This window comes from Equus asinus, chromosome 28 (assembly GCF_041296235.1).
Source record: "Equus asinus isolate D_3611 breed Donkey chromosome 28, EquAss-T2T_v2, whole genome shotgun sequence".
Classification (NCBI taxonomy): domain Eukaryota; kingdom Metazoa; phylum Chordata; class Mammalia; order Perissodactyla; family Equidae; genus Equus; species Equus asinus.
Window position 1 is genome coordinate 39097635 of NC_091817.1, and position 27243 is coordinate 39124877.

Consider the following 27243-nt stretch of genomic DNA (forward strand, 5'->3'; position numbering starts at 1 on the left):
AAGGCTGAGGGAATACCATATGCTTCCTGACTAAAAACACTGCTTCCAGGCACACAGCAGAGCTTCTGCTCACCCTGACAAGGATGTGCATTGTGAAATGTATTGCCGTGGAAACATTTCTACAAGAGGACAAGTCAACCTCAAATAAAGGAAATAGCAGGAGTTGCGAAATAAGTCTTGTGGAATGAGTAAGGAACTTCCCACATGTCTGTGCTTGAACTATGGCATGATTAAGCTGAAATAAAATGTCATTCCAATCATACAATAGACTTGACAGTCTGTTTCCAGGGTCAGATACCTGTTGAACACAAGCTGTGGAACCAAAAACACCCTGCTTTTAGGTTAAGACTGATAGGAGAATACATATAACCAAAAGGATAAGAATGAAATCTCCTTAGATCAAAGTTTACCCAAGACTTTTTAAAAATAGTAGCTATTAATAAAACATATTCATTTATTCATTCACTCAACAAATTCCTATAAATTATTTACCATGTACCAGACTAGACAAAAAAAAGAAGATACAAGGTCTATGCCCTCAAGCTCACAGTGTAGTGGGGGAGATCAACATGAGTTGACAGAGTATAGCGTAGCAAGTGCTACAATAAAGGCTATTAACAAATGCCGCTGGAAAGGGGTATTAGGGTTTTTAGATCTAAGACACAGACATTGACTGGCTGGTTTAGACAAAAAAGAAATTTACTTGAAAGATATTGGGGGTAAAAAAAAGACACTGGGCTTTGCAAGAGTCCACAGAACATGTACCAAGATAGACCACATCCAGGGTCATAAAACTAATGTCAACAAATTTAAGAGCTGAAATCATAAAAAGTGTGTTCAACAACAACAACGGAGTCAAACTAGAATTCAACAACAGAAAGATAAGAGGAAACCTCCAAACATTTGGAAATTTGACAATACACTTCTAAATAATGCATGAATCAAAGAGAAAGCCTCAAAGGAAATAAATATATTGAACTGAATGAAAATGAGAATACAACCTATCAAAATTCGTGGGATACAGCTAACGCAGTGCAGGAGGGAAATGTGTAATACTAGATACATTATAAAGAGGAAAAGTCTCAAATCAACAATCTAAGCTCCCACCTCAAGAACCGAGCAAAAGAATAATAATAAATATGCAAAGAAAGGAGAAGTAAGGAAATAATAATGAGCAGAAGTCAGTGAAACTGAAAACAGACAACAGAGAAAAATCAATGAAACAGAGTTAGTTCTTTGAAAATATCAATAAAATTGATAAACTTCTAACAAGACTGACAAAAAGAGACAAGACATAAATTACCAATATCAGGAATGAAATAGGTTACCACTACAAACCCCACACACATTGAAAGGATAAGAGAATGCTATAAAGAATCCTACCCACATAAATTTAACAACTTAGACAAAACAGACCAACTCCTCAAAAGACACAAACTACCACAACATACCCACTCTGAGATAGATAATTTGATGAGCCCTATCAAAGAGACAGAATTTGTAATTTAAAAACTCCTAAAAAGCAAATATTCCGGCCCAGATGGTCGCACTGGAGAATCTAACAAATTCTTAAACAAGAATTAACATCAATTTTACATCATCTCTTCCAGAAAACAGAAGAGGAGGGAACACTTTCCAATTCATCTTATGAAGTTAGCATTGTCTGATACCAAAACCAGACAAAAGAAAAGAAAATTAATACCAACATCCCTCATAAATACAGATGCAATCCTTAGCAAAAGATTAGCAAATAGAATTCAACAATACATAAAAAGAATTATACACCATGAGCAAGTAGGGTTTATTCCAGGGACAAAAGGCTGGTTAAATATTTGAAAATTAATTAATGTGTACTGGCATAAGGATAGACATATAGATGAACAGAATGGAGTTGGGAGTCCAGAAATAAACCTAATTAAGGTCAATTAATTTCTGACAACAGTATCAAGACAATTCAGTGGGGAAAGAGGTTTTTCAAAAACGGTGCTGGGACAACTGGATATCCACATGCAAAAGAGGGAAGGTGAACTCCTACATCGTATCATATACAAAAATCAACTAAAGACAATCAAAGACGTAAATGTAAACACTAAGACTACAAAACTTTTGGAAGAAAACAATCAGGATTAATATCTGTGATCTTGGATCAGGCAATAGTTTCTTAGATATGATACCAAAACCACAAGTGACAAAAAAAAATTAATTAGATTTCATCAAAATAAAAATTGTGCTGCAAAGGACATGATCAAGAAAGTGAAAAGATAACCCATATTTTGAGGGAAAATATTTGTAAATCATATATCTGATAAGAAACTTGTATTTAGAATATATAAAGAACCATCACAACTCAAAAATAAAGAGACAACCCAATTAAAAATGGGGAAAAGATCTGAATAGACACTTCTCCAAAAAAGATGTACAAATGGCTAATAAACACCTGAAAAGATGATCATCATCATTAGGTACCAGGGAAATGAAAATTAAAACTACAATAAGATAGCACTTCACACCCCCTAGGATGGCTATGATCAAAAAGAGGGATAACGACATGTGTTGATGAGGATGTGGAGAAATTAGAACCTGCATACACGGCTTGTGGAAATCTAAAACGCTGCAGCTGCTATGGAACACAGTCCGGCAACTCCTCAGTTAAACACAGTTACCATATGATCAAGGAATTCCACTCCCACCCAAGAGAAATGAAAACATATGTCTACCAAAAAACTTGTATACAAATGTTCATAGCATTATTCATAATAGCCAAAAAGTGGAAACAACTTGAATGTCCACCAAGTAATGAATGGATATCCATATAACGGATTATACGGCAACAGAAAGAAATGAAGTACTAAAATATGCTACAACATGGATGAACCTTGAAAACATTATGCTAAGTGAAAGAAGCTAGACACAAAGAAACACATATTGTATATTCCATTTATATGAAACGTTCAGAATAGGCAAATCCATAAAGAAAAAACAGACTGGTGGTTGCCTAGGCCAGGAGTGGGAGGAATGAGTGGAGGGGAGGAAATAGGGAGTGATTGCTAATGGGCACAGGATTTCTTTTTGGGGAGATGAAAGTGGTCTGAAATTGATGGGTTTACATCCCTATAAACCCACCGTTAAGTCAAAAATATCTTAAATCGAAAATGCTTTTAATACACCAAACCAACCGAACATCACAGCTTAGCCTAGCTTACCTTAAATGTGCTCAGAAAACTTACATTAGCCTACAGTTGGGCAAAATCATCTAACACAAAGCCTATTTTATAATAAAGTGTTGAATATCTCATGTAATTTATTGAATATTGTACTGAAAAACAGAATGGCTGTACGGGTACACAATGATTCTAAGTCTATCAGCTGTTTGCCCTCTTGATCATGTGGCTGACTAGCGCTGTGGCTTGCTGCTGCTACCCAGCATCACCAGAGAGCATCAAATTGTATATTGCTAGCCTGGGAAAAAAATCAAAATTAAAAATTTGAAGTAGAGTTTCTACTGAATGCATATTGCTTTTGCACCATCATAAAGTCAAAAAATCCTAAGTCAAACCATTGTAAGTCGGGGACTGTATGTATTAAAAATCATTGAATTGAACATTTTAAATGAATGAATTATATAGTATGTGAATTACCTCTCAAGAAAGCTGTTATAAAAAAATCAATGCAATCCATCATATTAACAGGCTAAAGGAAAATAAAATCACATGACAACATCAATCTATACAGAAAAAGCATTTGACAAAATTTAACACTGATTCACGATAAAAACTCTGAAAAAATTAGAAAGAGGGAACTTACTCAACTTGATTAAAAGCATCTACAAAAGACCTACAGCTAATCTTTTTTTTGAGGAAGATTAGCCCTGAGCTAACATCTGCTGCCAATCCTCCTCTCTTTGCTGAGGAAGACTGGCCCTGAGCTAACATCCATGCCCATCTTCCTCTACTTCATATGTGGGACGCCTGCCACAGCATGGCTTGCCAAGTGGTGCCATGTCCACCCCCGGGATCCAAACTGGCGAACCCCAGGTCGCCAAAGTGGAACATGTGTACTTAACCACTGCACCACTGGGCCGGCCCCCTACAGCTAATCTTAAACATCATAGTGAAAGACTCCCCAAGATTGGGAACAAGGCAAGGATGTCCAATCTCATTGCTCTTATTCAAGATAGTGCTTTAAGTCTAAGCCAGTACAATAATGCAAGAAAATGAAAAAGCATACAGATTGGAAAAAAATAAAACTGCCCATATTTGCAATAATGATGATCTACACAGAAAATCCCAAGGAGTTTATTAAAAAGAAATTCTAGAATATGTGAGTTCAGCAAGGTTGCAGGATATAAGATAAACATACAAAAATCAATTGTATTTCCATATACTAGTGATGAATATGTGGACATTAAAATTAAAAATACAATACCATTTATAACCACTCAAAAGAAAATGAAATATTAGGTATAAAGCTAACAAAACATGTACAGGATGTGTATGCTGAAAAGTACCAAATGTTGATGAAGGAAATCAAAGAGTGTCTAAATAACCAGAGAGACATACCATATTCATGGATTGGAAGACTCAACATAGTAAAGATATCAATTCCCCTCAGACTGATATATAGGTATTAGTCTGCTTGGGTTGCCATAACAGAATACCATAGCCTGGGCAGCTTAAACAACAGAAATTTATTTTCTCACAGTTCTGGAGGGTGGAAGTCCAAGATCAAAGTGATTGGTGAGTCTTCTCTTCCTTCCTTGCAGACAGCTGCCTTCTCTCTGTGTCTTCACATGGCCTCTTCTCTGTGTGTGCTTGGATAAAGAGATTTCTGGTGTCTCTTCATCTTCTTATAAGGATGTCAGTCCTCTAGGATTAGGACCCCACCCTTATGACCTCATTTAACCTTAACTACCTCCTTTAAGGCCCTAGCTCGAAATATAGTCACACTGGGGATTAAGTAACATACAAACTTGGGAATGGGGCACAATTGAGTCCATAACAAAGTTTAATGCAATTCCTATCAAAATCCCAGAGTTTTTTGTAGGTACAGACAAAATTATTCTAAAATTTATATGAAAAGGCAAAGAAATAAAATAGTTAAAACACTTTAACAAAAAACCAACAATGTGGGAGGAATGAGTCTATCAGATTTAAAGACTTATTATATAAATCAAGATATTATATAATCAAGATTGTGTGTTGGGGCCGGCCCCGTGGCCGAGTGGTTAAGTTCGCGCACTCCGCTGCAGGCGGCCCAGTGTTTCGTTGGTTCAAATCCTGGGCAGGGACATGGCACTGCTCATCAAACCACGCTGAGGCGGCGTCCCACATGCCACAACTAGAAGGAACCACAACAAAGAATATACAACTATGTACTGGGGGGCTTTGGGGAGAAAAAGGAAAAAAATAAAATCTTAAAAAAAAAAAAAAAGATTGTGTGGCACTGGCAGAAGGATAGACACATGTCAATGCAACAAAGTAGAGAGACCAGAAATAGACCCACACAAATATGCCCCACTGATTTTTGACAAAAGTGCTAAAGTGGGGACGGCCCTGTGGCCAAGTAGTTAACTTCGTGTACTCTGCTTTGGCGGCATCCTGCATGCCACAACTAGAGGGACCCACAACTAAAAATACACAACTATGTACCAGGGGACTTTGGGGAGAAAAAGGAAAAAAAAAAAACCTTAAAAGAAAAGTGCTAAAGACATTCAATGACAAAGGTGCAAAAGCAATTCAAAGAATTTCAAAAATGGTGCTAGAATTGGATAGTATAGCCAAAAAAGTTAACCTTGACCTAAATCACATATCTTATACAAAAATTAACTCAAAATAATCATGGACTTAAATGTAAAACATAAAACTACAAAACTTTTATGAAAAAGCAAAAGAGAAAATATGTGGGATCTAGGACTATGCAAAGCATTCTTATATTTGACACCAAAAGTGATAATCCATAAAAGAAAAAACTGATAAACTAGACTTGATCAAAATTAAAAATATGTGCTCTGTGAAAAATCCTCTTAAAACAATAAGACAAGCTACACACTGGGAGAAAGTATTTGTAGACCACATATCTGATAAAGGAGTAATATCTAGAACATATAAAGAACTCTTAAAACTCAACAGTAAAAAGCTCAGACAATCCAATTAGAAAATGGTCAAAAGACATGAACAGTCATTTCACAAAGAGGATATATAGATAGCAAAAGAGCACATGAAAAGATATTTAACACCATTAGCCATTAGGGAAATACAAATTTACAACATAATAAAGTATCACTACGCATCTATCAGAATGGCTAAAATAAAAAATAGTGACAGGGGCCGGCCCAGTGGTGTAGCAGCTAAGTGCGCACATTCTGCTTCAGTGGCCAGGGGTTCACCAGTTCGGATGCTGGGTTGCAGACATGGCACCACTTGGCAAACCATGCTGTGGTAGGCATATGAAGTAGACGAAGATGGGCACGGATGTTAGCTCAGGGCCAGTTTTCCTGAGCAAAAAGAGGAGGATTGGCTGCAGATGTTAGCTCAGGGCTAATCCTCCTCCTCAAAAAAAAAAAAATAGTGACAATGCCAACTGGTGACAAGGATGTGGAGAAACTGGATTCCTAATACATTGCTTGTAGAAATGTAAAATGGCACTGCCCCTCTGAAAAAGTTTGGCAGTTTCTTATAAAAACTACACATGCAACTACCACATGACTGGGCAACTGCAATCCTCTCAGAGCATTTATCTTTAAGAAACGAAATTTTAATTATGGTAGGCAGAATAATGGCATCCCAAAGGTGTCCACTTCTTATCCCCCTGGAATCTGTGAACTAGTTACCTTACATCACAAAAGGGACTTTGCAAATGTGATTAAGGGTATGAACCTTAAAACGGCGGATACTATCCTAGATTATCTCTGTGGGCCCAATCTAATCACAGGAGTCCTTAAAAGCAGAGAAATTTTCCCAGCTGGGTTAAAGAGATGAGACGGAAGAGGGAACAGAGACTCACAGCTCAGGAGGGAATCAATCAGTTGTTGCTGGTGTTGAAAATAGAAAGAGGCCATGAGTCAAGGAATGTGGATGGTCTCCAGTAGCTGGGAATGGTCCTTAGCTGACAGCAAGGAAATCAGGACCTTAGTCCTACAATCACAAGGAACACAGACCTGCTTTCATTTTAGCACAGTGAGATCCACTGTTGGATTTCTGATCTACAAAATTTGTAAAGACAACTTAGTTGCCGTGTAAGCAACTAAGTTTGTGGTAATTTGTCATAGTAGCATTAGAAAACTTATGTTCACACAAAAATAATACACTTACATTCACACAAAAACCTGTATGTGAACATTTATGGCACTGTATTTGTAATAGCCCCTGGTAACTGGAAACAACACAGATGTCCTTCAGTGGATGAATGGTGAGATGAACTGTGGTACATCCATACCATGGAATACTAGTCAGCAATAAAAAGAAACGAACTACTGATACACACCACAACCTGAATGACTCTGCAGAGTGAAGAAAAGCCAATCTCAAAGGTTATATACCATATGCTTTCATTTGTATAACATTCTTGAAATGACAAAATTATAGAAATAGAGAACAGATTAGTGGTTGCCGGAGTGGGGGTAGGAGGAAAGTGGGTATGCTTATAAAAGCAACATGAGTGATCCTAGTGGATTGGAAATCTTCTCTATCTTGACTGAATCAACGTCATTATCCTGGTTTTGATATTGTAAGACGTCACTACAGGGGGAAACTGGGTGAAGGGTTCGAGAAATCTCTCTGTATTATTTTATACAACTGCATGTGAGTCTACAATCTCTCAAAATGAAAAAAAAGTACTGAGTTACTAACAAAAGCCAGGAGGACTCAAGAATCAAGTTTAGAGGCCAGAAACAATGCCCTTAAATCACACCATAGACCTAAGCTGGTAAGGATGCTGCTGTCATGGCTGTCATGCACATGGTGCAGCTGGTACCCCAAAGTGGGCCCAAGAAGATTTTTGGAGTTTCCTGCCTCTGTCTCACTAGCCCTGGACTCAAAATCCTGAGCAGATGTCTGATTCATGAAGCCGAGGCTCCTGAGTGAAAACTAGCTGTAAAAGAGGCTGGGAAGTCAAGGGTTTTGAATTTTCAGCTCCTTGCTTCCCATGAAAGGTGACATCTATGAGGTTTCTTGCAGATCTCTGAGGGGTCAGACACTAGACAAAAAGAACATTCACAATAATGGGGCGTAAAGACTTTTCAAAACAGGTATTAAGATGGAGCTGAAAGGGGGTTCCAAATATACTGATACAGATATGAGGGAACTTCATGAAAGGAAATCCATGGATATCTTAGAGATCATATGAAGAAATATTCCCAGATATTTTGTTTCTGAACAGAATAGGGAAAACAACAAAGAGACCAATGTAAACAGCTCAAAAGAGAGAAGAAAAGCATCAGACATTTAACATACACAGTACTTTAATGGTGAAAATCACAGGGCTTGGGTAGGAGAAGCAGCGATTCATATCTGATATGAAAGATAAGTATTTTAAAAGGGATTTGGGTATTTCTTCTGTGCTCAAACCAGTCAGAAATGTTTCCTTTAAGTCACTTCAAATTCACCAAATATAATGAACTACTTTGTACTAGTTGCAGAGAAATATGAAAAAAAGCAATAGAGGGTATCTGTTCACAATGAGCTTCCAGTTCAGGCAAGATAGATGTTTAATATATCCAAACATTTTCCATATAAAGACCTAGAAATGCTAAATAAAATACACCCAAAATTATTTTAAATGTATAGTGAAACTCATAAGAAAGAAAGGGAAAGCCCCGGGGTGCCAAGATCAAAAAAGGAACTGAAAACCACAGTAGTAGCACATAAGCTGATATAGTGGCTAAAAGGGGTGGGGTGCGGTGAGTGGGGTCGGGAAGAAGTTTCAATAACTTTCAGCCTGGGTTTTGTTATCCACATGATAACAGGATGGTCTTGGGCTTATAAAAGGTGGAAAACCAGAACTAAAACCCCAAATAAAGTGGAAACTCTATGTATCCTCAGCGAAAGGACAGACTAGGAAAAATTCACCTAATAGCCCAGGGATCAGACAAGAAAATTTATCTCTGCTTGGACTGTAGGGGATAAGAGGAAAAAAGGTGTCTCTTGAGAAATGGAACCCTGCGCCTGCAATCACATGGACTCGGGGTTCACAATTATTTCAACTATAATACCTGAATGTTCTAGGAATTCCAAAGCAAGAAATTAACATAAAAATTAGCCCAAGCCAGGGCATTCAGAAAAAGCAAATTCGTCTCTGCTTCTGAAAAGTACAACTTCACCCCAGGCCACATGAGATCGCCCCAGAGATAAAACCTTGCTAAAGATGAGTAAAAGAAATACTAAACACAAAAGGAAAGCCAACAAATTAAAAAAAGACAGCTTTAGAACCCCAAGAACTTCTGGTTAAAAAACCATTACAAACTATAATAGAAATATACTTAAAATGATTATGAATATAAAAGAAAACTTCAAAACCATTAAGAATAGGATCCTATGGAAAAAGAACAGGCAGATTTGAAAACAAACCAAATAGAACTTCTAAAAATAAAAAACAGTCAGTGAAATTAAACTCAATGGACAAGTTAAAATAGATAAGACAGAGAGGAAGAAAAAGGAAAGAACTGGAATACAAGAGACAGCCAGAAGGCAACTCAGAGAAATAATGAAATGGAAAATTCCAAAGAAACTGAAGTGATATGGAGGACAGAATGAGAAGATCTGACATGCCTAACTAGAGTTCTAGAAAGAGATAATAGAATGCAAGGAGGCAATATTTAAAGATATAACACCTGAGAATTTTTCAGAAATTTCAAAAGCCATGAATCCCCAGATTTAAGAAACAAAACTAAATCCACAGCATCCACATGGTATTGAAACTGCAGAAATCCAAAGTCAAAGAGAAAATTTTAAAAGAGCCTCTTTGTAGGGCATGAATAAGAAAATAAAATAACCATATTTCATGGTCAAATATTTAAAGAGCCATTCGTGGAACTGGAGTACAAAGAAAGAAGGCATGTATCAGGGAAGAGTGTGGGAGGGCAGAGAGCTGGGGCTTGAAAAATGGGCAGGATTCCCACAGACGGAGAGAGATGGGGGCAACCGGGGAGGGGAGAGAGCAGTATGAACGAAGCTGAGGGAGGAGAACACAGGTCACAGGGAAGGACTCCCGTCTGGCTGTCAAATAGAGTAACTGAGACAAAGGTGTGGCTGGCTGGAGCTAAACCATGGCGTTCCCTAATATCAGGCTAAAGAATTTGAACTTAATGGTAGGCAAGGAGGATCAAATTTTTGGGCAAGCGACATGATCTAAACTGAATCTCTGCCAAATTATCCTAGCAGTGGCAAGTAGGGTGGATACAGGAAGAGGGATCCTAGGCTTTAAGTAAACTTAGGCAATAATTACAACAGTCCAAGCCTTTCAAAAGACTAGAAAATATTCCAACAACATAGAGACAGATGCTTCAGAAAGCAAGACCTAGAAAAAAGGCAACGGGAATGGAGATGAAATACAGAGAGAGGAGAGGACAGAGATGGACGGGAGGAATATAAATGAATATTTATAGACATTTTGAAGGTGGAATTAAAAGGACTTAATGGATTGGGCAGTTGGGGAGGCAGGAAAAAGGGAAGAATTGAAGATGGCATGGAGGCTGGGGCCAGAGTGATGAGGGAACAGTGGTGGTACATTTTTTTCCTCCAGGGACATACAGGGAGTTTGGCCCAGCAGATGAGAACACTGGATTAGAAAGAAGCCTTAGATTCTAGTCCAGGCTCTCTCTCTTGGACAAGCTACTTATCTTCACAGGCTCTGTTTCTTCAGCTCTGTAAAATGACAGGATCTAGAGAAAATGACTTGAATGTTAGACCAGTGTGTTGTCAAGGAGATTCAGGAGAAATTTCTAGCAAGTAGTGAGAAATACAAGTCTGGAGCTCAGGAAAAGAGCAATACTGGAAGGAAAGAGCAGAGAATCACCAGTATAGAAGAGATAGTTAAAGCTGCTGGAGTAGACGAATGATATTAAATGCACAGAGAGAAGAAGCCTGTGAATCTTGGGAAAACCCTAAACAAATACAGAAAGGGCGGTGGTAGAAAGCTTACAGGTGTACCAGTCTTATCAGGAGTGTCCTGAGATAATGTATCATAATTAGATGACATACCATATTGGAAGAAAGGAGTTGTGTTCCATTTTCCATTGCCAACCAATTTCCTCAGTGATTGATAAAATGTAAGGAAAACAAAAGCCTTTATCCAGACTTTCTCTACTATGCCTGAAAAACAAAGTCCTATTTCAAAGGAGTTAAAAAACATATGTAACTCCAAATTCATAATCTAAGCCCTCACAGAGCTGAAATTCTGCCGGGCTCATTCTTGAATGATACTGTAAAACACACAGCTGACTCAAGTTAGCCCAGTAGGAAACCTGGCTTCACCACATCAAGACTGAGAAATTGAGGTCTAGACTGGTCCAATGTAAGCTAGATCAGAATGTCTTTCTGAAATGGTATAAAAAATTTGGATTTAGTTAACCCACAGCACAATACAGAAGCATGGCTGGGAAGCAGACACCATGTTTGTGGTTACTGAACTAAAGGAAACTTTCCTCAATTCTTTTCTTTGAAGCTAGTTACACTAGACAAGAGACCAAGATCCAGAGCATTTTATATATGGTATTCCTTGGATCTTTACAATTCTCACTTCTGGTCCAAACAAGTCATGTCACGCTTTACCTGACTGTAGAAAAAAACTCCTCTTCTCCTTTGGTTTCTACCTCCAACAGCTCATCATCTCACAAGCAGCTGGGGCTAAAGGATTCCAGTTTAAAGCAGAAACTAATGCAAAGCATGGGTTTTTCCTGCTCATTCTCAAAATAGCACCTACTGAAATTGTACATTTCAAATTCAAGGGGAAAGCTAATAATCAAAAGGCTGTGACTTTTTAATGGTCTTATACATCCAAAATTACTAGATCTAAAAATGTATACTTGTTCAGAATCTTCCATTTTCTCAATGAGATGGAAATAATAGCCTAGTTTAGAAGTTTTAAATTATTTCAGCTTAAATTTATCATAGGTTCCCTTGGGTAACAAGGTTTCGGCAAGAATCCAGGGTTAAGTAACTGAATATAGTAAGTGCTGGACTTCAGATCATCCTGATTTTCAATCCCTGACCAAAATAATTAGAACACAGCTGCTCAGCTTCTCCCATAAGAAAAATTCTCCAATCCAAATTAAAATATATATCTAATATGAATCTTTCTGTACAATAATAATCTTCCATGAAATGGCAGCAAGATGCCTTTACCAGAACCTGAAGAGAACATAAGAATCATTGATAGCCATGCTTAGGACGAACAACATTCTTCTCTGCCATTAACTTTCAACATGAAGGACCCAAGAGAGAAGTCATCACACAGCATTTTAAAGGATCTACAATATATAGTCCCTAAACTGGCTTACAATTTCTCTCAACGTTTATAAAACTCAGATTTTTATCTGAACACTTAAATGAATGAGAATTAATTAATTTTGATGATTTGATATACTACGGAGACTATCTATGGGTGATACCCAAATCTTAATTTATTCTTTCTGTAACATTTGACAAATGCACAAAAATCCACCATTAGCTTAATTCTTGGGAAGAAGGTTGTTTTTAGTAAAAGTTTTCAAATGAAGGGAAATTTTAAGCCACAACTCAAACAAACAAGCTATGAAAATCCAGTTAATGTAATGATTGTGGAGAAAGCCCTGAGGAACACTGGTAATGGAACGCAGAAACTGGCCCTCTCACGTAACACTGGAGAGACTTCAAATTGGTATCACCTATTTGGCAGCATCTATCAGCATTCAAGGTGTACCCATCTGATGACCCAGCAAGCCCACTTCTAAGAATCTACCCTCCAAAAATAACAGCAGGAGAAGATAATACAGGTGCAAGAATTATTACAGAATTACTAGTATTTATAAAATTTGGAAAATTAATGTTCATCAATAAGGGAATGGTTACTCAAATTATAGAATATTCACACAATGGAATACCACATAGGTACCAAAAAAATGTAGATGTTTATACTGGACCTGGAAAGATACCCAAGAGACTGTTAAGTAAAAACGCAAGTTGTAGACTAACATAGACAGCATCCATTCTTGTTTTAATGTTTATATGATTACAATATATGAGCACAGCATAAGGAAGGATCTGCACAAAACTGGTAACCAGTTAACTATTAACCTCTGGGACTGGGAATGAAGGAAAGAAAGGCAGGTAGCAAAGAAATGTCACTGCCTTCTTTCCAAAAAAATTTAAGTGGTGCGACTATGGGTCATTTTTACTTTCTTATTTGTATTAAAAAAAAACAAGAACAACAATAAAAGCTTTTGCATCTCAAGGGAAAAAATGAGAGAAGAAAAATCATCTTTCACTTTCTAAGCACAATGGTAGAGTTGAAAACAAATTCTAATAAAAGAAAAATGCAGAAACTATATAGCACATAAAAATCTCGTTATCAAGAGGCTAATCTAATTAGGCAAAGAAAAATGTACAGCACTCATATACCAAATCTTAGGAACACTACGTTCCTGGGATCGCGCCAAAGATAAGCGATCTTTTCATTGGGGATTCTGCCCTCTAGTGTACACTGGAAGAAGCTAAAGCACATGAAGCAGTTAAATCAACAATTAGTGAAATTTAATGATTTTATTAGTGAAATGAAGTGAAATATTTTCACTTCATTCTTAGAGCATTACAATTTTCTCCTTAAATGAAGGCCTCCACATCTTTGTTTCTAAATCAATTTCCTGTTATCATACTGAGTAAACTTTGTGAACATAATAACTTCTGCTACCTATTCTTTCCTACACTTCCAAAGGACTTTACTGACTCGTATTTCACAGCAAGAAAAACATGGCACAACCGAGGGTATAGGAAAACAGCAAAATAAGTATTAAAAGTTTATAACATATATAGTTACCTGGCTCTTAAATTCACAGATTTTTAAAACTTGTTGGCACTATAACTCAAGGCTAAGTAAGGGCCAATAATAAAGTTGCAATAAAATTCCACATAATAAAGTTCATCTCCTCAGAGGATTTTCTAACACTAGAATTTGTTCAACTCTGGGCAACCTTGAAAACCACTAGGGACACTTCCTAGGTTCACAGTATGTGCTGTAAGTAGTCAATCCAAACTGACAGAGGTTACCCCATTCTGGTGACCACAAATGAAAAAAGTTCTTGCTTTGAAAGTTTTTCTATGTTTGTGATCTCATTTAGAGGCTCACATTGGCAAGCACCTTATTGCTTGATCCAAACGTCAAATATTCTCCCCCACGCCCCCAAAAAAAGAGTATTACTAGTCTTTTCATTCATAATTCTTCTAGTTACTAGCTTGGCCTGGAACAATCTCTTTGAATCAAGAATGTGAATGAGACCACCTTTAATAAATTCAAAATATTCCAACTATTCATGGGGAAATCTTTAAAGAATTTTTAATTTCACTTTCAAATACATTTATTCTGCTCCTCCAACATCTATAGGTATTTCAAAAACAAGTTAAGGGGGCTTGCCCCGTGGCCGAGTGGTTAAGTTCGCGTGCTCTGCTGCAGGCGGCCCAGTGTTTCGTTGGTTCAAATCCTGGGCGCGGACATGGCACCGCTCATCGAACCACATGCCACAACTAGAAGGACCCACAACTAAGAATATACAACTATGTACTGGGGGGCTTTGGGGAGAAAAAGGAAAAAAATAAAATCTTTAAAATAAAAAACAAGTTAAGAATAATTTAAAACCAAATGAAGCAGGCTGTTAGCATCCACTGAAGAACATGAAGGTGAAAGTCCGGTACAGCGTTTTCTTGCCCCAGTACAAAGCACATCATTCTGGAGCTGATAAGTAAGATAACGGCAGTACCATCCAGGCTGCCACAATCAATCATTTCTATTGTCATACTAGCTCCTTGAAACATCCTCTTAAAAGTTATTTCTAGCTGTTCTTATCCCGGAGGAAATGGCTACCAGAAGAAATGCACTTAACACAAGCTGGGCAAGGCTATCACCTACATGGCTTCCCTGGCAACACCCTCAGAGAAGCTACCTGCAACGTCGGAGTCAGGTCTCAGCAGGAGTCCAACAGCCATCATTCCCCAGCTCACTGATCACATCTCAACCACAGCTTCACTGTTGACTGTTGACAAATTATCAATGTACAAACACACCTGGAACTCATTTTTTAAATTGCATGAGCTCCTTCCATTTCATGAAATAGGAATGAGACTGAAACTAAGGAAACCTGGATTTACCATGGTTAATGCCATGGTAAAAGGCTTACAAAGGAAAAGAGAGGAAACAGTCATCTTACTTCCTTCAAAAATAATAATTTTCAAAAAGTCCTTCACCAGTTATAAAGCTTAAGAGAGAGACTTCAACAAAAAAGGCCAATCAGGAGTTAAGAAAGAATGGTTGTATGGCACAGTGGCTGAGAGCGCAAGCTTTGGTCTCAAATAGACATGAACTAGAATCCTGGCTCTACCATCCATCACCTACGTAATCTCAACAAGTTAACAGCACCTCACTGAGCCTCAGTTTCCTGATCTGTGAAATGGGCACAAAGTGAGCACCTACCTCTTGAAGTGTTTATGTGGATTAAATGAAATAATACATATAGAACACTTAGCACTGTGCCTTAAACTTGATAAGCTGTAAATAAATAGGAGCTATTTATTCTTTTAAAAAGGGTAAAGAAATGTTTAACCTGCAATCTGAGAAGAGAGTATGTCTGATATTTAATCTAGAGAACAAAGTGGTTCCAAAAGGAAACTGACCTGGTCATTAGGGGGAAACACGTTATCTCAGTGTGAGAAAACAACTGACTTAGAGGAACCAAGCAGGCAGCATAAATGAGTGAAGCAGCTGAGTAGGGACCAGGAAAGGGCAAACCCCATCTACTTTGCTCCAGTTTATTGTTGCCATAAAAAAAAAGGGAAGACAGTAGCACAACTTCTCATTTCTGAAGAAAAGCCAGTAATCCAGATTTTTATGTCAACTCTCCTGATTTTTACATACTGGCAAAACAAAAACATCTAAGAACAGATCAGCCCACAAATTATCAGTTTGTGAATGCCTGCCCTGGAGTGGAGTCTCAAACCAGAAACCAAAGGGTAAGCTCAGTGGTTATGAGGGACTCCAGTTCCCTAAAACTGTGTCTCTCAAAGGGGACACTGCTGGCTTTTTGGAAAAGAAAATTCTTCTCTATACAAATTGTCCTATGTAATGCAGGATATTTAGTATCCCTGAGCCCCACCCACTAAGTACCAGAGGTCTCTTCAAGTCATGTGACAACCAAAGTATCTCACCACATACTTCTGAACACCTCCTATTGGCAGCACCACATCCGCTAAGAATAACAAAGTTAAATTCAAAAGTTACTGGGAAGGTCAAGAACATCTATTTACAAACAGTAATACAATAAAGACAGGGCCAGCCCTGAGTCAACTAAACTAAAATCCCAAATTATCACCAAACAGGAAATCTCACTGAGTAGAAAGTTCAAAGCTGGTTGTAGGAACAAATCAAAAGGCTGAATTCCCTCTCCTTACTTCTAGAATTAATTATGATGGAAGGATACTGCCTTATCTTTTTTCTAGTCATTGCTTTTACAGTGTTACTGGACATTATAGTTTTCCATCAATCTCTTCTTTCCTACAGCAGGAGCTTATATATATATCACTGTACATGCTTCAAAGAAATCATAGCGGAAGAAATCTAGGCACCCAAGTCACCCAACCCCTTGATAACACTTCCAAAGTTTTCTCTTATGGCTCATTCTCCTATTCAAGAGCATGTTCAAACTACCATATTCCCAGGTATATACCCAAGTGAAAACAAAAACACATGTCCATACAAAAACTTGTACATGAACGTTCATAGAAGCGTCATTCATAATAGCCAAAAGTGGAAACAATCCTACGTCCATCAACTAATGAATGGATAAACAAAATGTGGTATATTCATACAATGGAATATTATTCAGCTATAATGAATGAAGTACAGACACATGGATGAAACTTGAAAACATAATACTAAGTAAAAGAAGCCAGACACAAAAGTACAAATATTGTATGATTCCATTTATACGAAATGTCCAAATAGGCAAATCTAGACACAGAAGATAGATTAGTGGTTGCCTGGAGGTGGGGGAGAGAGGTGGGGATAGAGATGGAGAGCGATTGCATTTCTTTTTGGGGTGATAGAAATTATTGTGATTGCATAGTTTTACGAATGCACAAGTCTGTGAATATGGTAAGAAACTTTACACTGTATAATTTAAATTGTTGAATAAATAATAGCTCAATAAAGCTATTTTTTGAAAAGAGAAAAAAAGCATATCCAATTTTAAATTATTAAAAATTGACAAATACCATTTGTTCTCTTAAAGACTAGAGTCCAAAAACTATCACAGGCCATGTCTGCTGGAATATCTGTTTCCTTCTAATTATCTTGATTATTATAATAATTACCAATAAGCCCTTACTCGTGATATTTACTCTTTTGAAACAAGCTGATTTTCCTCTTCCTGGAATGGCCATTCTCTAGGCATTAAGTAACCTCACCAAGTATATCTATTCAGCAGGCACACAGGTACACGCCAACTGATGAGTATTTCATGACAGCGTCAAACCAGGAGGTGAAGTCAGATCTCTGAGGTAGCTTGTCTTTTTTTTGTTGTACATATTTTGATGTACATATATTTGCTGTGAATAATTTGCGGGTCCTTTCTTCTTTGTTAGTAAAAATACTTGAAATATAATTAGATCTAGCTTTGAAATGCTCCCCTCTAAATAAAAGCAACTCCTTTAAAAGTAAAAGGGGAGCTGGCCCCATGGCCAAGCGGTTAAGTTCACATGCTCTGCTTCGGTGGCCCAGGGTTTCACTGGTTCAGATCATGGGCGAGGACATGGCACCACTCATCAGGCCACGCTGAGACACTGTCCCACATGCCACAACTAAAAAGGACCCACAACTAAAATATACAACTATGTACTGGAAGGCTTTGGGGAGAAAAAGGAAAAATAAAATCTTAAAATCAACATAGGTTAGAGGTCTGACGGATCATCATAACAAGAGATTCTGATAAAAAATTAGAAACATTACCACCTAATATTGCAGCTATATCTGATTTTTGTTAGAGTGAAATGCTCAATACCCTCTATCAAAAGACTCAAGACTGAAAAATTTAAAAACTTAAAAGAGCCAACGAAGTTTACTCTTGCCTGAGGAGACTGGGAGCGATAAGATTAACTGCTCAGACAGGAAGACTCTGTTGCACAAATTCAAGGTTCCCAGGGACTGACTAGTCAAATGTGCCCAACACTGACAAATCACAAAAGCAGTCAGGCACTGCGGCCTTTCTGCATCTTTAGTCTGGGCCTTCTGTCGTCAGTATGGCACTGTGAGGAATTCTGTCTCTTCTCTCCTTGGGGCAAACACTGCTAAACTGACACCACCCATGATGTTGTTTGAGACTCAAGGCCCCCTCCTCTTTTTTTTGCTATATAGATCGAGAAGACAAGACAACTATGTGGGAAAGTGATGTTTTTCATGTTTATGCTTTATTGCTTTAGGTCATTCCCAATCTATCAAGAGGCAACTTAAACAGTAAGCACTTAATGAGACAAAGTAATGCCTGCAGCTAGGACTAGAAACTTTAATGAGACTAGCAGCCCGCTAGTAGCCCACTGCTGGAATAAGGTAAGCAGCAAATGTGGGGTTGAAGGCTGACCAGCCAAATACCCACAAGCGCTGCAGGAGCTGGATGCTGGCGGCCACGGCAGTGGTAGTGAGGATTGGGGGCCAGGAGGGGGAGAAGAGGATCAAGAGCTCAGAGTAACAGAACTACAGTAATTCAGACACACTAGGCTGAGCATCACGCTTTCTACTACCAAATGTAGACAGTGGAGAGGGCTTCTTGTCATCTCCGATTCCTGCCTCTAATTAAAATTCGGTGTTTGGTTTACTCCATTCCCAAAGCATAAACTTTGGCTTTTTATAGCCTAAGCAGTGTGCTATTTTAAACATGTGGAGGAAATGCATTTTCAGTTACAAACATTTGCTCCTGTGAATCTGTTCTTATTTGCTAGCAAAGGATGTGGGACAGGATGTTTCACTCTCCTGCTCTGGTTTTCCTGTATTGCTTAAATCTGTTTAGAGAAAAGAAAAATAAACAAATAAAGTGTTTCTGCTGGACAATTTCTATAAACTGAAGCAACTCCAAAAGTGAAAATTAAAAAAGTATGTGGAAAAAATATTTTAAAAATTTTCTTTTAATAAATTGGATTATTCCAATAGAGTCTTCCCCTGAAAAGACTTTCCATACCAGGCATGTGCAGCCTGCAGCAGATAGATACTAATGTTCGCACTGATAAAATGTGCCCACTTACACACCCTGGATCAGCTGAACTCCTCTTGACTCCATCTTTTCTCAAGCACAATCACAACTCTAGATGCTTTTTCAGATGCATTTCAGAAAAACAATCTTGCTAACCTTGAAGGTTATCTTCTGGATTTATTCAGAAATTCAAGGTACACTATCATAATTACATGTCCCCATTTTCACATACAACTCTGAGGACTTTTTCACTCAAGCAGACATATCCTTGTAATCTATTATGTTCTGTATAGCTTTCAAAGAGATTGATTTTGACCAAATTTCACTTTACCTCTTTATAACGGAGTCACTAGTTCATTAATCTACTGAAAGATATTTTACTGGTTGGTCCCTCTAGATTCCCTCTACGTCGTTCTCCACACTGCTCTCTGCCTCAGATGCTGTCTTGTATGGACAAAGGACTCTTCTTGATCAAAGCTCAGTCAGGCTCCTTTGAGCCCTGTTCTCAACCAGGCCTCAATCATGGCCCTCTGTCCTTGCTGGGCTCAGACAGCCCAGTTTTAGCAAGAATCCTGCGAAGTCTGTAAAGAGAATGCCCCACTCTTGATACCTGATCAAGTTCCTCATCTCTCACCTTTGATGTATGGTCCTTGGCCTGCCTTCAGCAAGAACTCTGTTATGTCGGTTTAGCAAGATCTCTCTACCCTTAGTAAGGTTCCATCCACTGCCTCCATCCCCCTCACTCTGCTGCCTGGCTATAAATCCCCAGATGTCTCTGCTGTATTCAGAGTTGAGCCCGATCTTTCTCCCCTTTTGTGATAGTCTTAACACCTGTTGCAATAATCTTGAATAAGTCTTCCTTACCATTTTACCAAGTGTCAGAATAATTTTTTCTTTCACAAGCTCAGCGGGCCAATGAAGTCCCCTAACAAGAGATGGGAGGGAGGGACAAATGGGAGATCTGGATATTTATTCTTCTGGCTTCTCCCTGGATAGTCCACCGCTCAAGGGAAGGTCTCAGCACCTGTCAGGAGGCCCTCTCTGTCTTCACTGCAATAAACCGCTCCCCCTCTTGCCCCTTCAGGTCTAGGGGTAGTAATGGAGCCTCATTATTACTAGCCCAGGGGACAGCACACTACTCCCATCCCTGTGGTTTTCATCACTTTGTGAGTTATTAAATTCTCCTCAAAGTATCCAAATTTGATGATGCCATCTGTTTCCTGCTGGGTCTCCCTAATTCAGATATCATCTCAGCAGATTTCTTATCCTAGAAAGAAAGGAAGGCATGGATAGAGAATGCAGTGAGATTTCCATGAGTGATTTAAGCTGACCTTGCTAAGCTACCACTTCTCCCCTCTCTAGTTACCTTCATAATTATAGTAACAGAGCATTTTCTGAAACACAGTTTCCAAGTATAATCTCTAAGCATCAATAGGGATTATTTTAAGAAACACTAAGGAGGCCAGAAGTAAAAATTGTGCTAGTTCAAACAAACTATGCTAGTAACCTAAGGTAGAAGAACCTTTGCCTCTATTTCCATCTGCTACTTAATCCGGAGGCAACTTTTAATAAACACAAGAGACACTGTTTAATAATACCAGATACAAGCCTGGTAACCCAAGTAAAAGCCTGCAAAAGGCTAATTCTATATGTAATTTAGAGCAGTATTTGTCAAAGTCAGGTTGTAATAGACTGTGAGATCAATTCAGTGGGTCCTAACTTTTTCTGAATGACACATACTCCACATAATTTTGTAAAACAGGAAATCAGAGTTCATTATATGTAGTAAAGAGAAATATTATTTCACCAAATTTTTATTTCACTTTTTTACATACCTTTATTTATGGATGTACTAGGGCATACTGTAAAATGTATTCCTTACTAAGGTGAGTGGCAATCAATAAAGTGTGAAAGCTACTGGTTTCAAGAGAATCCCTCTCATACAATATAATTATCTGAAGGCTAAAAACAGCTTCAGCCTCACATTTTTTTAAAATCTCAACCCTCACTAAAAGATAGAGCTTATTCTTCCACCCACTAAAAGCACATCAATAACAGAAATAAAAATTTTATGAAGCAGTATTTACTCTTACTATGTGATATACTATGATATTTGTCATTCTATTTCATTTTTTTTAAAATGACCATTGCAAACCACAGCTTGAAAAGTACTGGTCTAGAGTATTAACAGGGCCAGGTCTGGAGCACTCCGTTCACATTACCTGTCTCCTCCCATAGCTGCCTTCCTTGGTGTTTACATCATTTCCACTGTGGGAGCAAGCACTCAAATCCTTTTCCTTCTTAGGTTTCCGTGTAACTACTACATGACCTCTGCCACCCACTCACTCCAGTGGGAGAGAAATACTTGGAGTAAGAAACAGATAACGAGTATGAAGCAGATGTGGACACAGCCCCAGGCTCATGTCCTTGTGTTCACCACTATGGCACACCTGAGAGCAGCAGCTCACAGCCTGAAGTCTGAGGGCACATGGAAGCAGCTGAGCCGCTAACTGATGGAAGTTAAAGGATAAACATCCCAGCCTCCTCCCTGTCTTCACCATCTCCCTGAGTTGCCAGGGGGGCTGATTACCAGCCACCACCAGCAGTCACCTACTGGGGAACACACCTTGCACTGGCTTCCTTTTCACCCCTTTTCATCTCCCTACTGGGGCTTCCCGGAATCACCTCCCACCTACACGACTTGCACTCACACTTGTGTCTCAGGGTCTGCTTCAGGGTAAACACAAGTAGTGAGCATACCAGTGTGCCATAGCATTGTCGGAGCCAGGGCAGCAAAGATGAGAAAAGCTTGTCCTAGAAAAGCTCATAATCTGATAGGAAAATCAATGATTTTTTTTTTTTAATGTAAAAAACACAACAAAACTCTACCCTTCAGAGAAATGACATAGGCATGATTGGGGAGGGAAGGAAGAAGTGACAAACTGACAGAAGGGTCAGAGAAGCCCCTATAGGTGACTTGTTCTACCCCAAACATCTCAAGGACTCAGAGCTGCCCAGAGGAGTCAGCAGGTGATCAGTTCCACATATGAGGTGTGGTCCATGTTCACTTCCCTGCAGGCTAGCGCCCTGGCTCCTCATATTTACTGTGATGCTTTGCTGCTGCTGCTTCTTTTTTTTTTGGTGAGGAAGACGGGCCCTGAGCTAACATCTGTTGACAATCTTCCTCTTTTTGCTTGAGGAAGACTGTCGCTGAGCTAACATCTGTGCCAATCTTCCTCTATTTTGTATGTGGGACGTGGCCACAGCATGGCTTGGTGAGTGGTGTGTAGGTCTGCACCTGAGACCCAAACCCACGAACCCTGGGCTGCCAGAGCAGAGTGCACAAACTTAATCACTACACCACCGGGCCAGCCCCTGATGCTTTATTTCCTATATATAGGTTAAGAAGAAAGAAATTTTTATTTCCTCCAAAGAGAAAGAATTCTAGTCTTCAAGTAATATGGAAAATACAAAGGGAGAAAAACTATTAAGTTCCCAATAATGTATTAATAGAATTATTTATAAATCAGCTTTAACCTTTTATGTTTCTTTGAGGTCCCTGGGGGTTGGGAGTGAATACTCAACCCAAATCTTCATTACAAGTTTGTTTTTAATTATTTATTTTTTATTTTTATTTATTTATTAAAAAAAAAATTTTTTTTTTTTTGAGGAAGATTAGCCCTGAGCTAACATCTGTGCCCATCTTCCTCTACTTTATATATGGGATGCCTGCCACAGCCTGGCTCAACAAATAGTGTGTAGGTCCACACCCGAGATCTGAACCAGGAAACCCCAGGCCACCAAAGCAGAATGTGCGAACTTAACCACCATGCCACTGGGCCAGCCCCTCATTAGAAGTTTTGATGAATTGCTGATATTTTCATTCAAAAATTATTTTTTAAATGTAAAGCCTACTACATGGTCTGTAGTCAACAATGTAAATCAGGATGTTTTTCAGGCTGGAATCAAACAGGAAACTTATGGCTAATTTTCCTTTGCAGCTTCCATTTTGGCAAGTAATTAAACAAAGACAGAGCAGCAGCAAACTTCCTTTTCTCAGGAAAAGAATCATGACAGCTACAGTTAAAGAAGGTCCTTATACTGAAAATAGCTTCTCCAGTGTGCCAGGTACACCTGGGCCTGAGACTAGAATACTCACCCTGACCCAGCAGGGAGTGATGGCAGAGCTGAAGGGACATTAGTCTGTGGTTTGTCTTTCTCATTTTGCTTGAAGAAGGATTTGGCTTCTTTAGATGTAGCATCCACTTCCTTAGTCACCCTGTGCCAAGGAAGGAGACATCAAGTTTACAAGAGGAATAAAAAGAGACAAACAAAATCTAAGAAAAAGGAATAAATGACACAAGGAAAATCCCCACTGGACTTTCAATAAGTTCTGGCTACTGAGATTTATGGTTAAAGCTTACTACAACAGTTCTAGATAAAGACATTTTCCCTCACTAAATGAAACAACAATGTACGTAAATCTGACCTCTGTAAAATCTCCTCCATTACTTCTGTCAATATGAAACACACCCCGGTAGTCACTACCGAACCACAGCCCACATGAGTTACCGATGTGAAGGCTGAAGAAGGCTCTCCCCCTGTGCTGCACATGGAGATTCGGACTCACACTCAAAGGCCAGTAAAAGCTGGAATGAGGAGATGGAATATTTGGGAGAAGAACACTGGCATTATTTCAAGGAGAAAAGCAACAGTATAAACAAATGAAAAGACTCTGCAGAAGGCTCCTTTTCTACACCTAAAACAATCCAAAGATGAAACAAAATCTCTTGAAATGGGCTAAATAGGTACTATTAATTTGGGAGTGGAAGAAAGCTAGATGATTGAGAATCCTTTCCAATTTCAGCTCTGGAAAAATTGCCCTCAATAAAACTGAGTCCTAAAGGATCATATAAAGATATTAATGGTGCCTGAAATTTCAGATAAAGAGATGAGAAATACCTAATACCTGCCTAAGCTTATCAAGTCAACAAAGACATCTCAGGAATTTTGTTTAAATTCCAATCTATCTGTGGGAGGGTCCAAGAGTACAGTCATTGTATTATGAGTGTTCAACCAGGTCATCCAGAATAAGACTGAACAAGAATGACAGGTGAATCCCATAAATTCTAGCTTTGCAGGAATATCAATCTCTCTCTCTTCTCTTCTTCCTTCTAGGCTTCTTGGGACCAGAACCAAATTTTCTTATTAAGAGCCACCTCACTCCTGCACTCAGTACTGTGTCACTCACACAAGTGGCACAGAATAAGAGTTTGAGAGTTTTGTATGAAGAATCTTCACTGAGAAAGACTGCCAAATTATTTTGAAGGCGACAGGTTTAAACCTGAATAACAGGTTTATTTTAAAAAAACCTGTTACTTTCCTGCTCAAGTTCTTGTGATGGCTCAGTATTACTCAGAGGATCAAATATAAATGGCTGAACCTCGCGTTCAAGACCCTCCAAAATCTGGTCCTACTCTCTATGAGGCTTAATTTGTGAGTCCCTCTACTGTCCCAAATGAACCTCTTAGTAATAAGCGTCAAGAGTCAAAAATAAGAGGGAGAATTTATACGATAGATTAGACCACCATTCAGCAAATATTCACTCCTTCCCTACTGATGAAGATACTTCCCCACCTCACTGATGTTGAGCTTGGATACATGACTTGGTTCAATGGTCAATGAGATGTTAGCTGATCTGACAGGAACAGAAGCATTAAATGTGTTTGTGCTGTTTCACTTGCCCCTTGAGTTCCTCCCTTTAGCCATAAGAATATGCCTCAAGTAGGTGCTGGCCAAAGATGGCTGAAAAAGACATGCTGCAGACCTGAACTCAATTAGCAGCTTGGAGTCAAGCTCAGGCCAGCTGAACCCCAGACATCCAGAAACATATGAGCAATACACAAATGTTTACTGGTGTATACCACAGAGTTTTGGGATGGTTTCTTACACAGCATTTCTGTAGCAATAGCTGACACATTTACATTTCATCAGTGAGAAAACTGAAATCTAAGGGGTTGGAAGTTACTTTTTCAAGACTGCCCAGAGATTAAGCAGCAATACTAGAGAGAATCCAGTAGTAGGCTCTATTTCCCAAAGATGGTTGCCACAAATTTCCCATCCCACATGCTCCTCCAGAACCTGACACTACCCCAATGAGAGGGGGAGTGTATGTCACCACTCCCTGAAACTGGGTAGGCTTTGTGGCTGCCCTGACTTATGGAGTTGAGTGAAAGTGGCACTACGCGACTTCTGAGGCTGGTTGATAAAAGGTGATACAGCTTCCACGTGGATCTCTTCCTTGAGAATGTGCCTCTGAAATCCCAAGTTACCACATAAGAGGTCTGGATACTCTGAAGTCACAATGCTGGAGAGAACATATAGGAAGATCACATAGGGAGAGATGCCTGAGAAACCTATTCCAGCTCCCAAGTGTCTGAGTCTTCCTAGCTCAGGCACCAGACACAAAAGTAAGGAAACCTGCAAGATGATTTACACAAGAAACCTTCCTAGCACAGACCCAGTCACTAACTACAACTGCACGAGAGACCCTGAGCAAGAACTGCCTAGCTGAACCCAGTCATACCCAGAACAATGAGAAATTACAATAAAACAATTGTTTTAAGCCACTAAACTTTGGCGTAATTCCTTACACCGCTCTATGGACAACCAAAATAAACCAACATTCAAACCTAAGGCTTAATGCAGAGTCCCAGAGTACTGGACTAGAACGAGCTGCTGTACATCTCCTTCCCCTGGGTAGAATCTGGGGCAGACCTAAGACGGCTCATGAAGAACAAGTGGAAACTTCCACTTAGAAACGGTGGTCTGAATACATGCTTTATTCTTCACTCCCTATCAAAACCCTACTAAAGACTGGTAAATAAATTTACAAAGGCAAAATTACACAAAGATAATAAGAAGAGGTATGTCAGACAGAAAACGGATGTCAATCACATATTCTGCAGGTAGAAAGCAAATAGACAAGTAGTAGTTGGCTTAGGTTTTGGTTTCCTCTGATCTCCTAATCCTGTAGCCATATGGAATGGCCAACAATAAGCAAGCCAATCTATAACAGCATTCTACAAAGGCTCAGGAGATTGAGATACCAGGAACCTTTGAAATGGAGGAGAGGGGTTAAGACCAAAACCACTTGAAAGTTTGCCTCAGGAGCAATTAGCTTCCAGATCCCCTTCTCCACCTCGTACCAGAGGCTACTGTCTACCACCCAACTCAGCAGAACCCATCACTCTTTGGAGAAATGAAAACCACAGAAGTTCCAGACTCAAAGGGCAAGACTGAAGTCTCATTCTGAAAACAAGGGAATTAAATGAAAATCTATTTATTCCTTCTTCCTTTGCTACAGCAACCTTGGATTTGGATGGCTGAGTTATAAGACAGAGAACTAGCCAACCTGCATTGGACTTTGCACCAGTAAAAATAAATGTGTGCTCTGTTATGCTACTGAAATTCTGGATTTATTTGTCACCCCAGCATAGCGTAGCCTAGCCTTACATCGATTTAACTAACAGGAATTTTAGAGGGGGAAATATGGGAGAGGTCATCAACAAAAAAGAAAATTTCCTAAAAGGATGGGTTTCCACAAAATGAATGTTACACAGAACATCTGACATAGCAAATTTAAAAAGATCCACATCAAGGCACATCATTGTGAAATTTTAGAATGGTTTAGGTTGGTGATAAGAGAAGATGAAGATCAAGTGGCCCAAGTTATAGGGAAAGTAAAAGAAGCCTTTATGCAAAGCACATTTGGTCTTGTTTTTTACTTGTTTTCCCACAGGATTAACAAAACTTTTATAGCAGCC

At 38.9% G+C, this 27243-nt stretch overlaps 1 protein-coding gene across 2 annotated transcripts in view; it reads right to left on the minus strand.

The window, feature by feature from the left end:
- The window catches only part of CFDP1 (craniofacial development protein 1), a 133729-nt gene that overhangs the window by 81210 nt on the left and 25276 nt on the right, over positions 1–27243 (minus strand). The window contains exons 5-6 of one of the 2 annotated variants that reach the window (XR_011499012.1): positions 23577–23696; positions 4700–5337 (exon numbers count right to left, since the gene is read on the minus strand). Coding sequence is in view for 1 of the 2 variants with exons in the window: in XM_014848625.3 (XP_014704111.1) it covers positions 23577–23696 (120 nt within the window). In the remaining variant the exon portion in view is untranslated. The remainder of the gene's footprint in view (positions 1–4699; positions 5338–23576; positions 23697–27243) is intronic. The other variant, XM_014848625.3, reaches the window with a different exon arrangement.